Raw genomic sequence first — 14,547 nt, forward strand, 5'->3', positions numbered from 1 at the left:
CCGAAAAAAAAAAAGTGATACCTTTCTAATGCAAATGTCATTACCTCAGAATTCTTTAAACCTTCCATCACCCAGACTTCTACCATTTATAATCCTCCTTCCTCTACACGTTATCCAAGTCTGCACACGTGCGAGACAGAAAACCACCTTCCCAAATGCTCCAAGTATTCGGTGGTCCATGAACTTCTGCCCCATCGTGTCCATGGGGCCAGTCCTGGCACTCGGGACCCTGGCCCCAGGGTGGCCCTTATCGTATTCAGCATCCTGTTACTATTAGGGACCACAGGAAGCATCCTGTCCGGTGTCTTTCAAAGTATGGTCACAACCTCTCACTGGGCCATTACTAGCATTTTTTTAAAAATGGCAACAAAGTAAGGTACAGACTCAAGAGTGTGTTACCTATATTTAATTCGGTACTGGTTTCTGAAACTTGTTTAACCGTATAAGCATGGCGTGCGTGTTGACTGAAATGTCAAATGCATTTCATATTGCGGGTTGCAGTTTTAAAAACCTCTTGAAAGAGGCTTCATTTTCATACCCTACTCCACAGATCCACACTTGTCCCCAGTGTACCTGGGCTTGAGGCCAACCTTCCCTTTTCCCCTCCGTTCAAGTCCGAGTTGAGTCCTCTCTTCCCCGCGGGGCTTCCCCAGGCAGCACAGACTTCTCCCGTTCAATATCCACCAGGCAGAGGGGAACGGTGTACGAATAAGAGCTTTCCCCTTGAGGCTGGAAGACCTAAGCCAGTCTTCACCGGGCAGAAGCCCAGTGACCCCAGGGAAGTCCTTTATATACCCCCAAGTCATTCTGTGCCCCTGAACCGTCTTTGTGCTTAACGGGAAGGATCAACCCCTTTTCTACGCCACAGGGTTGTTGTGAAAATGAAATACACTATGCACTTTGTAGAACACTTGCCTGTACACCCCCCGCCCCTTGAGTCCTTAAATGCCTTGCTTTACTTTGTCATCTACTGTTGCATGATTTTTGGCCTCCTGATTGTTTCCTAATTATTTCAGGAGTCTAAGCTCTCTACACAAGCAGAGATCCACTCCTTAAGGCAGTAACTATGCCTGACTAGTTGTTTCTATTGAGACCAAAATGCTACTTAATATTTACTGACGTCAGTCAGTTCGCACTGGTTCTCTCGCATAGATGACAGGGACACCGTTTGGGCAGGATGGGGTTAGCACAAAAAGACGTGGAAAAGAACGACAGAGTGGAGAAGGAGATGCAGCTCTTGCCAGAACAAGACTGTGGCCCACGCTGGCAGACAGCAGATTAATGCCAAGCTGTAAAAATGACAGCTGCTGAGCCAATCTTCTTTCTATTTGTGACATGTGCATCCCGAAATCTGGGCAAATTTATGTAGTTTCCAAATTAGCAGCTGGTCGTAATTAAGAACACGTCAGTTATGAATTCATGATACAAGTTTTACAAATATTTCCACAAAGCAAGGCATCAATTATCAGGGAACTCACGCGCTAATGTCAGCGAGTCCCGTCACGCGGGACTGTGAACGAATTAAGGGGAGTCACAGGAGTCCTTCAGGGACAGAACGGCATATGCCAATCGGGTCTCAATTAAAAATGGATATAAAATAGTCAGAAGTGGGTCTCCCTCGAAGAACGCTGACCTGCAGATTACCTATTGAGCTGTGGGGACAGCAGTAGGGACCCTTCCCCACTCTGAGGCCACTCCTGTGAAGGGGAAAGACACCGGCGTGGGCAGAGCACCAGGGGCCAGGTGCTGTTCTCAGGCCCTACCGGATGCCCGCATGCGAGCTGCCCACGGCGACCCGGAGAACGCGCCATCACGCCCACGCCGGCTGCAGAGCCTGTGCTGGGGGAGGAGGCAGGACCACAAAGTGCGCCCCAGGGAGGGCTGGTCGGTGTCCGATGCGCTGGGTCTCCGCTCACCACGCGTGGCTCCCTCAGGGAGGGACGGGGGGGAGGGGGGTGTTGCACACTTCCACCATAGGAGGGGAGGGCGGGAGGAGGCAAGGCGGGGGATGGTGTGATCTAGCTGAGCAAGGGGACTGCAGATGGATGTGGAACGTCCCGCCTGGCCTGTGGTCGTCCCGTTAGTTCACCTACGGCCCCCCCCCCCCCCATTAGGTAGGGACACTGGACAGTGACTTGCACCAGTTTCCCTCCTTCCCGCCCAGGGAGTCACCGGACCACCCAGCGAACTTTGCTCCTAGCTCTGGAGAAACCCAAAGGTTTAGGATTCTAAAGCTTTGCAAGAGCCACCCTGGGATTGCATGGCATCTGTAAAGCCAGTGGCCACAGCCACCGTCACAGCCGCCTGGCCAACGCAGGTTCGCATTTGATTCGGACAGACGGTGAGGAAATAACAGAGCCAGGAACTGGTGGGCCATTTCCTCTATTCTAGACTCACTCTCAGCAAGCGAATAAAAACACACAGCGGGAAACACTTCCCTTTCCATTCAGGGCTCCCAAAGCCACTGACTCCAGAGTGCCTCCTCTCCTCCCCGTGGCTTCCCCGTCCTGAATCCTACAGCCATATGGACAGAGCATGTCAACCGTACCTCACAGGACTATGGGCCCCTGGCGGACGGGGCTGCATCTGGTCATCTCCACAGGCTCTGCAGAGCCCACGGTCAAGTGCTTGCTAAAGTGACCATGGTCTCAAAGGCCGCTTCCCCTTTACTCTGGTAGCTCCACTCTGCCAAGTCGGGGAGGTGGTTCACACCCGTCACCCAGCGCTGGAAGGGTTTCCTGTGAGGCCAGTGGCCACCATGGCCATGAGGTTCTCACTGGATTCGGGCAGATGGTAAAGGAACAGCAGAGCCAGAGGACAGTGGGCCATTCCGTTTATTAGAGTCTCTAAACGGCGGACGAGCAAACAGGCAGGGAAGACCGCTTCCCTCTCACTCAGGGCTCCCAAACCCCTCAGCACTCCAGACTCAGCCGGACTCACAGGCCCCCACCAGCCTCAGCAGGGCTCCCCAGCCTCTCAGCTCTCTCTCTCTCTTTCTCTCTACTCCCAGCAAAACGGGCTGGGGAAAAACCCCTTCTCCAGCAAACAGTAGCAAACAATCGTCCCTCCCAAGCAGGAAGGCAGTCCGCAATGTGCAATCTGCCGCCCTGAGGGCAAGCAGCAGCCTTCCAGAGACTAGACACACCTGGCACTGCCCCAGTACAAGCGAGCAAGCCTAAAGAAACATTCCTTTACCCAATATCCTCCTTCCCTAATTCACCTCTGTCCTGCTGCAAGAACAAAACCTACTACGTCCCGAAACAATTCACATCCCCTACAGCTGTGTCTCAAGAATCTACTCGCTATTTAATGAGTAATTCCTAAAGACTTCTGCAAAGGAGCAACTGAAAGTCATTTCAAGGTGAGGTCTACCGCTTACAAGAAAGACACTGCCATCTTCACAAAGCCTGAGCCACACACTCTGCGGTGGGGAGAGGCTGTGTTGTAATTACTCCTTAGGCTTTTACAGCTCCCAATGCAGGGCTCTGTTGGGTTTAACCTGCAGTGAGTACGTTGTGGGGGAGGGGCAGAGGCAGCGGGGGCGGGGAGATAACTGCAAAGTGTGTTTATTCCTTGGGGAGGGCAGGATGGATCACAGGGAAACGACGAGTCCGTTTCAGCAGTAAGCAGACAAAAATTCCTGTCTCCAGCACCAGCCCAAGGAAAACTGCATCCACGTGAGTCCTCTAGTCTGTTCAATGAAGGACCAAATCATACTTTATCAGGGGTCCCCAAACTTTTTACACAGGGGGCCAGTTCACTGTCCCTCAGGCCATTGGAGGGCTGCCACATACAATGCTCCTCTCACTGACCACCAATGAAAGAGGTGCCCCTTCCGGAAGTGCGGCAGGGGGCTGGATAAATGGCCTCAGGGGGCCGCATGCGGAAATCATATGAAAAAAAAACACAAGCCCTGGCCGGTTGGCTCAGCGGTAGAGCGTCCGACCGGCGTGCAGGAGTCCCGGGTTGATTCCCGGCCAGGGCACACAGGAGAAGCGCCCATTTGCTTCTCCACCCCTCCCCCTCTCCTTCCTCTCTGTCTCTCTCTTCCCCTCCCGCAGTGAGGCTCCATTGGAGCAAAGATGGCCCAGGCGCTGGGGATGGCTCTGTGGCCTCTGCCTCAGGCGCTAGAATGGCTCTGGATGCAACAGAGCGGTGCCCCAGAGGGGCAGAGCATCGCCCCCTGGTGGGCATGCCGGGTGGATCCCGGTCAGGCACATGCGGGAGTCTGTCTGACTGCCTCCCTGTTTCCAGCTTCAGAAAAATGAAAAAAAACAAAAAAAAACAAACAAAAAAACCCACAGTATCCAGAAAAGATAGCCCCACTAGGCTCAACCGAACACCCGTGAATTGGATCCCGGCCAGGCTCAGCACATTCTGTCCCTCCTGTGACGAAAGCACACTCTGCTGCTACTTGCTAGCACATTAAATACAGGGTGACTCTGCCCATCAAACGCTGACCGCTGGCACAGAATGCGGTCTGCGCACGGGTGGTCTGGGCCAGCTGCTGAGCTGCCTCCTTCGGTGCCATCTCCACCGGCTGCCGAAATCAGCACCCTGCGAGCTCAGAGCTACGTGGAGAGTAAGAGGTGCTGGGGCTGGGTGTCTGAGTCCACTCTCCACAGTCCTCAAGCCCTGCCCTCTGTTAGACTGACGCTTCCAACTAGGGGCGGCTGGTAAAGGCTGTGGCATGCACTCAAGGGCGTCTACGACCAGATAACAGAGGGCTGGTAGGTGTCCTTTATGAAATGGCTCGACTCTTTCTGCTCTGGTTCCTCCTTTGAAAGCAAATGGCAAAATATAGTTCTGAGCGCGCAAAGAAAAAGATGAATGTTAAGCCCTCATTTCAGGTCACCGTAACACCGGGAAAACTGATCCCAGGACTCACACCCCCCTGGAGACCCCTCTCTGTCCCCCAGACACCTGAAAGAACATGCCAGAAACAGCCAGCTACCCGTTTCTTCTGCTGGACTAGCAGAAAAATAGGGCTTTGTCATATTCCTTTCACAAATCCTTTCCAGAGAAATGGGACTTGTAAAAAAACCGAAATAGGGACAACCACGTCCTATTCCTTATTCTCATTTATGGAACCAATTTTGCAAAAGGACTCAGCAAAAACAGCTGTAACTAGCCTAGAACAGGAGGCAAGTTCGCAGTCTGGTACAATGTGTCCAGTAGGAAGTAACAGAAAAGTTCTTCCTATCTGCGGTTTGCAAGGTCTCAGAAAAGTATTGTAAAAGAAATTTCTGAGATATGTTAAGATGGGACAGACATCGGCCTCTTGAATTGAGAACTTTTCATAAACAGGTTTTTCTTTTCTTTCCCCAATCCCAGAATGGAGCTGACCTAACAATATTCTATTTGCTGCAACTCAGAATCTTATAAAAACTTCAGGACTCTCTTTAAAGTAGTGTAACCCACAGCCACGTTACTAAGATACGTACAGCAGTCAGTAACCACAGACCACACACCACAGTGTCTATTCTCCAAAAACAAACGTGCTGAACTGAAAGCAGAAACTGTAGAAGAGATTCAGTTGAGAGCCAGATCCCAGTATTTTGTCTAGCGGCTGTTAGAAAACAGCTCCACTCCCTCTAATTCCTTATAGATAGCGCCTCCGACCCCCTCTGTTAGAAAACAGCTCCACTCCCTCTAATTCCTTATGGATAGCGCCTCCGACCCCCTCCACACACAAAATCATCGCATGTGAGTTCCTCGAAGGGCACTTTTTGAATAGCATCCTTTGGTCTATTAAAATCATACTCTCTCCCATTTCATAAAAATTACTTACGTGTGGTGTGTTCCAAATGCAATGTCCAACTTTGCCTAGGGTGAAAAAGAAGTCAAGTTACTTATTTAAAAAACAAACAACTCAATAATCTATTGGAAATATAATATTAGAAAAGGTTCAGGTTAACTTTCTTTTCTTAACTGCCTTTACTGCCCTCTAGTGGACAAGACCTTAATAAAAAATACAGCTTTTATACTATCCAATGAGGCTCAATTAAAAAAAAAACAACACACTTATTTTTTAAAAAGATACTCAAAATGATTCAATATTTGCTGCATTTTCATGGTAATTAGAAGTCGAAAAGCTTAACTTCTTTAGTTGTCAAAAAGCTAATAAAAACAAATGAGACTTCATGCAAAGTTTTAAAATGAGATATTTGGCTTATACAGAAATTAACAAAAGCAGAAAGTTTTCAGAGCACATTCAGAAAACACCGAATGTACTGGCAGCAGAAAGACTTGTGTTATGATGTTAAAACAGAAGTTTTCTTATACTAATAACATAGCAAGTGCTGAAAATAAAGAAGATAATTAAATCCATTTTCGTGTTACAAAATGACACCTTCACGAACAAAAGAGGTGCCGGTGGGGAAGTAAAACACTGTATCTAACACCCAGTCTAGCAAGACCTTGGTTAAGCAGAACATGCCCAAGATATTGTAGACTATGGAAGAGCTGAAAGAGAAATGTCAAAATAGCCGTTAGGAATGCACAAACCCTAGCTTTACACTCTGTGCCGCGTCTTACTCCTCTTTAAACTGACAGTCCTGTTAGGGGATTCAGACAGCTGTTAGGAGCAAATGAGACAGTGTTTCCAGTGCACAGGAAGGGGGGCTGTCCCAGCTATCACTCTACAGTTGGAGGCAAGTACTGCCACAACCCCTGCCCGCCAACCACGTGGCAGGTGGCGGGTCTGCTGTTGGAGGCAGTGGCCAGCGGCTGGAGCACACCAGTGAGGAGGCCAGGTGCTCAGGGACAGGTGGCCCAGTCCACTGCACTCTTACGCTCGATGTCTGGGGGTGCGTGCCAGCCAGCATGCATTGTGCGGTCTGGCACAGACGGGAGAGCAGGGAACTGGATTTGATGTCTTTAGGATTACAAAACCCGAATGCAGACTGCCGCTCTGTACATTGATATTTAGCTCAGAAGAAGCAATGGTCAAGAGACTTGGCTTTTGAGTTTCGGTCTACTGTAAGCTGTGTGACTCTGGGCAAGTCGAAGCCCCAAATCACGGAGGAAAACTTCAAGAAGAAGAGTATTAGCGATCTCCTTCAGAGATGAAGGCGTTGGGCTTACGGAGGCCCACCGATGAGCCGGAATGACACAGCCAGGAAGGACACGGGGGAGCCGGGACGGAACCCAGGCAGTCTGCACCCTGACCACCGGCAGGTCTCAATCTCTGGCCTCTGGCCCTACAGTTACAAAATGGAAGTACTGTTAGCATCCACTGACTCTTCAACTGATGTCAAAGTAAAGAATTCATCTTACAGAAAAGACATCAAGGTCTTTAACAGGTCAGGGTGGAGCCACAATCCTTCTGTACCTCAGACTAATCTGGGAGCTTCTGAGCAGCTTTGCAGTTTGGAAAACAGTGGCTCGTTACGCCCTCTAGTGGCCAATCTGGAGCACACCACCAGGTACACCAGATTGTCTCTACTTTTCAGGACAGGTACACTGCTCACAAAATTAGGGGATATTTTGTCACTTCATGTTCATTTTGAGATATCTCCTAATTTTTGTGAGCAGTCTATTATTTAAAAACACGATTTCTATTGATTCAACCATTTGTTTTCAAGATTCCTATGTTATTTTTATTTTCTGACCATTTTTAGTCCAGTGAGAATCTTCTGTTTTGAGAAAACAATGGGATTTTAGGCACTGCTAAACAAAGGCATATCTGTGAATAACGTGAGCCACAGATACGCTGGGGAGAGGAACCTTTTCAAACTCCAGCTCTATAAAGTGCAGTGGCTGAATCCCAGTGCCGAAAACGCAGGCTGTGAGAGGCACACTGACTAGAGGCAGCCAGAGGAGGACCAGAGTTTGGGGAGAGAAAGGGAGTCCACGGGATTCCAACCAATACCACTGAAGACAGTGAGACCCCTGCGGGAGATGTCTTCAATATCTTATATTGAAGAATCATTCTATGTGGCTCCAGGGGGGAAAATGAGGACCAACGTGCAGAAGCCACAAGGAAGAAGACTGTGATGGGTAACTTTATGTAGTCAGTTGGCTGGGCCACAGTATCCAGACATTTGGTCAGATGCTGCACTGAAGGTATTTTTTTGATGAGATGAACATTTACGATAGTAGGCTCTGAGCAAAACATTACCCTCCGCAACGGAGGTGGGCCTCGTCCAATCAGTTGAAGGCCTTGAGAGAAAAAAGACCAACTCCTCCAAGGAAGAGGGCATCTGGTCTCCAGGCTGCCTGTGGACTCAAAACATTACACCTGCTCTTCCCTGGGTTTTGGACTTGTCAGCAGCCTCCACACATCTCACCCCCCCACTCCCATAGGCTGTTTCCCTGAGGAACCCTGTCTAACACAGATATGAGGTCAGCATAAAAATCTTTCTAACCTCGAGAAGCACCAAGCCAGAGCTAGACAGGTATCTGCTGGGGATGCTGGAGAGAGGACTCCTGCTCTAGGCAGGCGGTCGAGGAAATGTCTACATCGCCTTCCGACTCTCCCACCAAGCACGATCCGTCTCCAGAGCCACACGCAGCTCACCTGGCAGAGGGAGACGTTCTCGTAAGGCTTCGCCTCGGCGTGTAAGTGAGCCTTGGCTTCTCGCTTGTCGCCGTGCACCAGCAGGACTGGTTTCTTCCTGAAAAGAGACCCGAAGTATTTCAGAGACATCGTTCATAAAGATGGACGCTTGCCCAGAGAGGGGGTGCCGGCTTCCTCATCACCCCCACGTGCTTCTGGCCCGTGGGGTGATTCAGAGGAGGGCTAACACACAGCAGTGGTCAGTTCATCTTCATTAACCATGTGGCCCGATCCTGAAGCCCTGCTGTGACCCAGGGGGGGTGGTGACTCAAGAAAGTCTTTGAATAACGAATTCTCTTCTTTGGTCCCAAAGGGCAAATAGTTAGCTCTGTGTTCATATGTTTACATTCAGATGGATTAAAAGATATAAAATCAGTGTTGTATACTATAATGGTCTTCCCTCTTTCTTCTTTTGGAACCTTACTAGGCCTGCCTACATCCACCAAGCTCCTACTGTGCGCTGGGTACTGCGCTCGACTCCCAGGACACAGGCGTGAACAGGCCCGGGTCCGCAGCTCGGTGCCGACTCATTAAAGGTAGTTATATTCCAATGAAACCGAGCCCAAGGTCGAGTGAAGATGTTGTATTTTTGAATTCCTAAAGGACGACATAAAAACGCTCTTCAGGAATAGAGTAAAACGCCTCCTAAGGGATCCACGATCTTCTCCAGTTAATTCAAAGCGACACAGTCCTTAGAAATCAATATACCTTTACAAGCACTCCCAACATGCAAACACTGGATTGTTCTCCGATGAGCAATCAAGCAAGATGAACACCTGTCGCTACTTCCGCACCTATCAGTGATGGCGCACAGTGGTTCTCTATCCCACACGGAGGGGCAACACTCAATTGGAAAGAAACATGATAGAAAATGCATTCCCGGTACAGAGGCCTGGCTACCTAATCCAGGAACTGTATTCTAACATGTGCGTACAAATAAAATAAGAAACACCTCCCCAACTTCTTCCTATTTTACAACTAGAACAACTGTACAGGGAACAAGGTGAGAGAAACTCACGCATCCATCACCTAGAAATCATTAGTGTCATCAGATCATCAGGGCTTTTTTAATAAATAAAAGAAAAATGTTACTGACGGAAGTTGAAGTCTGCATTAATTCCTTCAGATTTATTGGTTCCATCAACTCTCACAAAAAGGCAGTTGTGACAGTTAATTTTACATGTCGACTTGCCTGGGCCAGGGGGTGTCCAGATATTTCTGGGTGTGTCTGTGAGGGGGCTTCCAGGTGACATGAGCCTCTGGATTGGTGGACTCAGGAAGGCAGAACGCCCTCCCCAGTGTGGGAGGGCATCACACAGTCCACTGACAGCTGAGCAGAAAAGCAGGGGAGGGAGAATTTGTTCTCTTCCTGACTGAGTCAGCTGCCTGTAGTAAGTCTCCACGTATGGATCTCCTTGGTTCTGTTTTTCTGGAAAACCCTACTATAGGCGGTATCTGAACGACAACATGGGAGGCAGTATAAGCCTCTGGGATCTGAGCGGGTGTGGGAGAGTCAGGACCCTCTGCCCCTTGGCTACAGGTACCGAGAGTCCAGTGGGCACTGCGTTAGTTTGCTGGGGCGGCCTTAAGAACATGCCACACACCGGGGGGCTTAACCAACAGGCATGCTTTGTCTCATGGTTGTGAAAACAGGTCTGAAGTCAAGATGTCAGCCGGGTCGGTTCCTTGTGAGGGAGTGTCGGCTCCAGGCCTGTCTCCTCGCTGCTGGGTGCTGCTCTCCCTGTGTCTTCATTCTGTATGAGTCGGTGTCCAGATCTCCCCTTCTTACACCGACACCAGTGATATTAGAATAAGCCACACCCTAATCACCTCATTTTAACTTGATTAGCCCTGAGAAAACCCACTTCCAAATAAGGTGACATTCTGAGGCACTCCAATAGATGGACCTCTTGGGGTGACACAATCCAACCTATAGAAGACACACAAGGAATTACAGGCGGTACTTTGGCAACACTGGGAAGGTGTGACAATTTGATTTCAAGGTCTGTGAGAAGCCAAGGGATGAGTGACAAAAGTGACAATGCAACTAGAAGGGGCGCCTGCGGCAGACAGCGCGTGGCCTCCCATGTCCTCTCTCTCTTCTCTCCTAACAAAACCCGATCTTCCTCAGGACAGGGCGTGCCCCGCCTCGTCACAGCTGGTTACTGTCCCGTGACCGAGTGCCGCTCACTGAGATATGAGCGGGTGGGGAGTGGGACTTCCGGGAAGGCCGCTCAGAGGGGCACAGAAGGGACACACGCTGTCACCCTTCTCCCTCCTTCTCTCTCCTGCCCCCGGGACACAGAGCAGGAATCTGGAGCTCCAGGTGCCATCCTGGGCCTCAAGGTGACTGGTGACTGAAGCCACCCAGGGGCGCTTGGCACAGAAAGGCAGAAGGCGAGTGTCTGAGAACCATGGTGGTCCCCGATCCAGACCTCCAACATCTTCCCCCTGGATTGCTTAGTCCAGTTCCTCTCTCTCTTGTTTAAGCCACTGTTATTTTGGGTTTTCTGTCAATGCACCTAAAACTAATCCTACAGATCCCAGGTCGAGTACAAGCCCTGGAGTGCCAAAGCCTTGGGAAAGTTCAGCGGCATTTCACCTAGTGTGAACGACGGTTTCCACCACCTGACCCCTAAATGCACCACGGACTTTGAAGACCTGACAATCATTTTTCCTGCATGGGCATTCCTCGACCTTACTTGTTGTGGAGTCTGCATGGAAACGTGTTAGACCCTGGGACAGGTGCACCCTGTGTGATGCTGTCTACCCGGTCTCTATCGCCGAACCCCAGGCTGAGAACTCCAGAAGACGGACTGAAAATCTATGCCCTGGATAAGGGAAGGCCCTGGGACCCCTTTGTTAACTCTTTTTTTTTTTTTTTTTCTTTGGTATTTTTCTGAAGCTGGAAACGGGGAGAGATAGTCAGACAGACTCCCGCATGCACCCGACCAGGATCCACCCGGCACGCCCACCAGGGGGCGACGCTCTGCCCACCAGGGGGCGATGCTCTGCCCCTCTGGGGCGTCGCTCTGTCGTGACCAGAGCCACTCTAGCGCCTGGGGCAGAGGCCACAGAGCCATCCCCAGCGCCCGGGCCATCTTTGCTCCAATGGAGCCTCAGCTGCAGGAGGGGAAGAGAGAGACAGAGAGGAAGGAGAGGGGGAGGGGTGGAGAAGCAGATGGGCGCTTCTCCTGTGTGCCCTGGCCGGGAATCGAACCCAGGACTTCTGCACGCCAGGCTGACGCTCTACCACTGAACCAACCGGCCAGGGCCCCTTTGTTAACTCTTAAACCACAGGAAGAGTCATTTAAGAAGCTGACTCTCCGAACAGCGTGAACGTGCTGGTTACGCGTGGCGTGCTGGCCGCGTGCCGGCCTGCTTCCCGGGCTGGAAAGCGGGTGGCGGACAGCTTTTCCTTCACGTAAACCCTGAACATAAAGTTCTCTTAGTTGGGTTGGAATTTGTCCTTATCTACTTCTGGGCAGAGCAATGAAAAAAAATGGTAAAATCTGTATAAGAAATGCATGTGGTTAGAATAGACCAAAAGATGCTGTTTCCCCAACATAACTTAATGTTTGTATGAGCTGGATGGTTTCAAAAGACATTCAGAAAAAGGCCGGCAGCTACCAGAGAAGCACCAGTCTGGTGTGTTCCACCCATGACGGCTACGGGGCCGTCGGTCAGCCTGGGGACTCACCTGAACTCCGGTGGGTACTGCCTGATGAGCCAGTGCACGTCAAAGCAGTAGTTAAACTGGACGGAGGGACAGAGGAGAAACCAAGTCACGGGTCGTTTAGCCAAGCAGTCCGCACAGAGAACTGTTCGGTTACTACATCAAGAGAAACTCTAAAATAATGAGGAAGTACACATTTTATTTATAAGCCTAACAGCTACGCTACAGCACTCAGAGACAACTCTGAAATACACCTGGCAGGGAACACCTGATCCCAGGAAGCAGCAGAGGAGCGCGGGGGAGCCAGGTTCTGAGGCAATCGTCTCTGCACGCTGTGGCAGCATCTGTACTTGCTGTTTCTGAGGGCTGGTTAATTTAAATACAAGGGCTTATAAACGGATCCCTTTTCCTCCCTAGGTCCCTGGTCGGCAAACTGCGGCTCACGAGCCACACGCGGCTCTTTGGCCCCTTGAGTGTGGCTCTTCCACAAAATACCACGTGCGGGCGCTACCTCGATAAGGAATGTACCTACCTATATAGTTTAAATTTAAAAAACTTGGCTCTCCAAAGAAATTTCACTCGTTGTCCTGTTGATATTTGGCTCTGCTGATTAATGAGTTTGCCGACCACGGCCCCAGGTGATTATAAAAAGGACTTTTAAAAAGACCCTCTCCTTTTCGTCTGAGGAGCCGGGTCTGTCAACAGGCATTTGGGACTGGACAGTCTGGACACTTGCTGGGCTTACAATACTGACATCCTGACCCCCAGCTCTGCACTGGGCTTACCCACAGGGGCTCCTCTCTCACCTGAGTAACCCCCGGCCCTCCTCCTGGACACGGTGACTCCATCTAGCCAAGGTAACACACCCAGACTCATCCCAGGGTTTCAGCTGGAGAGCAGGATTCCAGGGGCCCCGCCAAACAGGACAGGCACACACGGCTTCGCTGCCTCCAGGGAAGTGACCTGTCTGCTGACGTTTACCCGACAGCCTGCAGCATGCAGGTGACTTATCAACACCAAGGGGCCAGCCCTGTCTGGCAGGAGCCATCAGCCATGCAGTAGTATCCCTTGCTTTCAGACACCTTTTTTGTGGTAGGTGCAGGAAATTTCTCACTTTTCTAAATCAGATTGGCCTTGGCTTTCACCTCCCTGTCCCGCACCTCCCTGGGGACAGCGCCAGAGTCCCATGAGATTATCAGTGTTCCCAGAGGAAGTGCCTCAGGCTGAGATTTCCAAAGTGACCTCTTAGCCCAATCCCTATAGCCTAATCCGCAGCCAGGAGCCCACTGATGGAGGCATCCACATTCCACGCCGCTGGCTGGGGAATGGCCACCTCAGGGGCCTGCACAGGACTGAGACACAGGCCCCATCACTTACACTTCCTTATGGGGTTCTTCAATTATCTGCCCCCTTTCATCAAAAACCAAACCAAACAAAACAAAGAGCAACACCACCAACAAAAACAACTTAACCACAAACTCACCTGTGCTGAAGATACAAGTGTCCCAAATAGAGGAGACAAAATATCTGAGGAGACAAAACATTCAAATCGAATTCATATTGTCATAAAAACTCTCCAGCAATAATAATCACAACTGATTTAATAGTCACCAACGCTCAAAACTGGGCTTTGGAAAGAGCAAACTGAAAAGTACTACAAAGCTGGACCTCAGTGTTCCCCAATATGCAAGGGAAACTTCCCCTGGGCCATTCAGTAATACTTATGATGTACTCTTTAATAAGATGGAACGGAAAATTAAAAGCTACAACTTCAATACTGGATGAGCGGTCAATTTTAGAAACTGCAGATGAGGTCAATAAAGGAAACCGTTCTTCTGTCCAGCTCTCTTAATGTGTCCGTCCCTCAAGTTCCCCTCAAGAATCCTCCCGAATGGCCCTGGCCGGATGGCTCAGCGGTAGAGCATCGGCCTGGCATGCGGGGGACCCGGGTTCGATTCCCGGCCAGGGCACACAGGAGAAGCGCCCGTTTGCTTCTCCACCCCCCTCCCCTCCTTCCTCTGTCTCTCTCTTCCCCTCCCGCAGCCACAGCCGAGGCTCCATTGGAGCAAAGATGGCCCGGGCGCTGGGGATGGCTCCTTGGCCTCTGCCCCAAGCACTAGAGTGGCTCTGGTCTCGACAGAGCGACGCCCCAGTCGGGCGCATGCGGGAGTCTGTCTGACTGTCTCTCCCCGTTTCCAGCTTCAGAAAAAAAAAAAAAAAAAAAAAAAAAAAAAAAAAAGAATCCTCCCGAACCCAGGACCCACGTGCTTCCTGTGACGGGGAGGGACCCACAGCTCTAAGGCGTGGATTG

At 50.5% G+C, this 14,547-nt stretch overlaps 1 protein-coding gene across 5 annotated transcripts in view; it reads right to left on the reverse strand.

Moving 5' to 3' along the window:
• Positions 1-14,547, reverse strand: part of TDP1 (tyrosyl-DNA phosphodiesterase 1) — a 59,716-nt gene that overhangs the window by 41,479 nt on the left and 3,690 nt on the right. For all 5 annotated transcript variants that reach the window (XM_066388257.1, XM_066388258.1, XM_066388259.1 and 2 more), the window contains exons 3-6: positions 13,720-13,763; positions 12,261-12,316; positions 8,522-8,618; positions 5,792-5,826 (exon numbers count right to left, since the gene is read on the reverse strand). In XM_066388257.1, the coding sequence (XP_066244354.1) occupies positions 5,792-5,826; positions 8,522-8,618; positions 12,261-12,316; positions 13,720-13,763 (232 nt within the window). The remainder of the gene's footprint in view (positions 1-5,791; positions 5,827-8,521; positions 8,619-12,260; positions 12,317-13,719; positions 13,764-14,547) is intronic.

This window comes from Saccopteryx leptura, chromosome 6 (genome assembly GCF_036850995.1).
Source record: "Saccopteryx leptura isolate mSacLep1 chromosome 6, mSacLep1_pri_phased_curated, whole genome shotgun sequence".
NCBI classification, from domain to species: domain Eukaryota; kingdom Metazoa; phylum Chordata; class Mammalia; order Chiroptera; family Emballonuridae; genus Saccopteryx; species Saccopteryx leptura.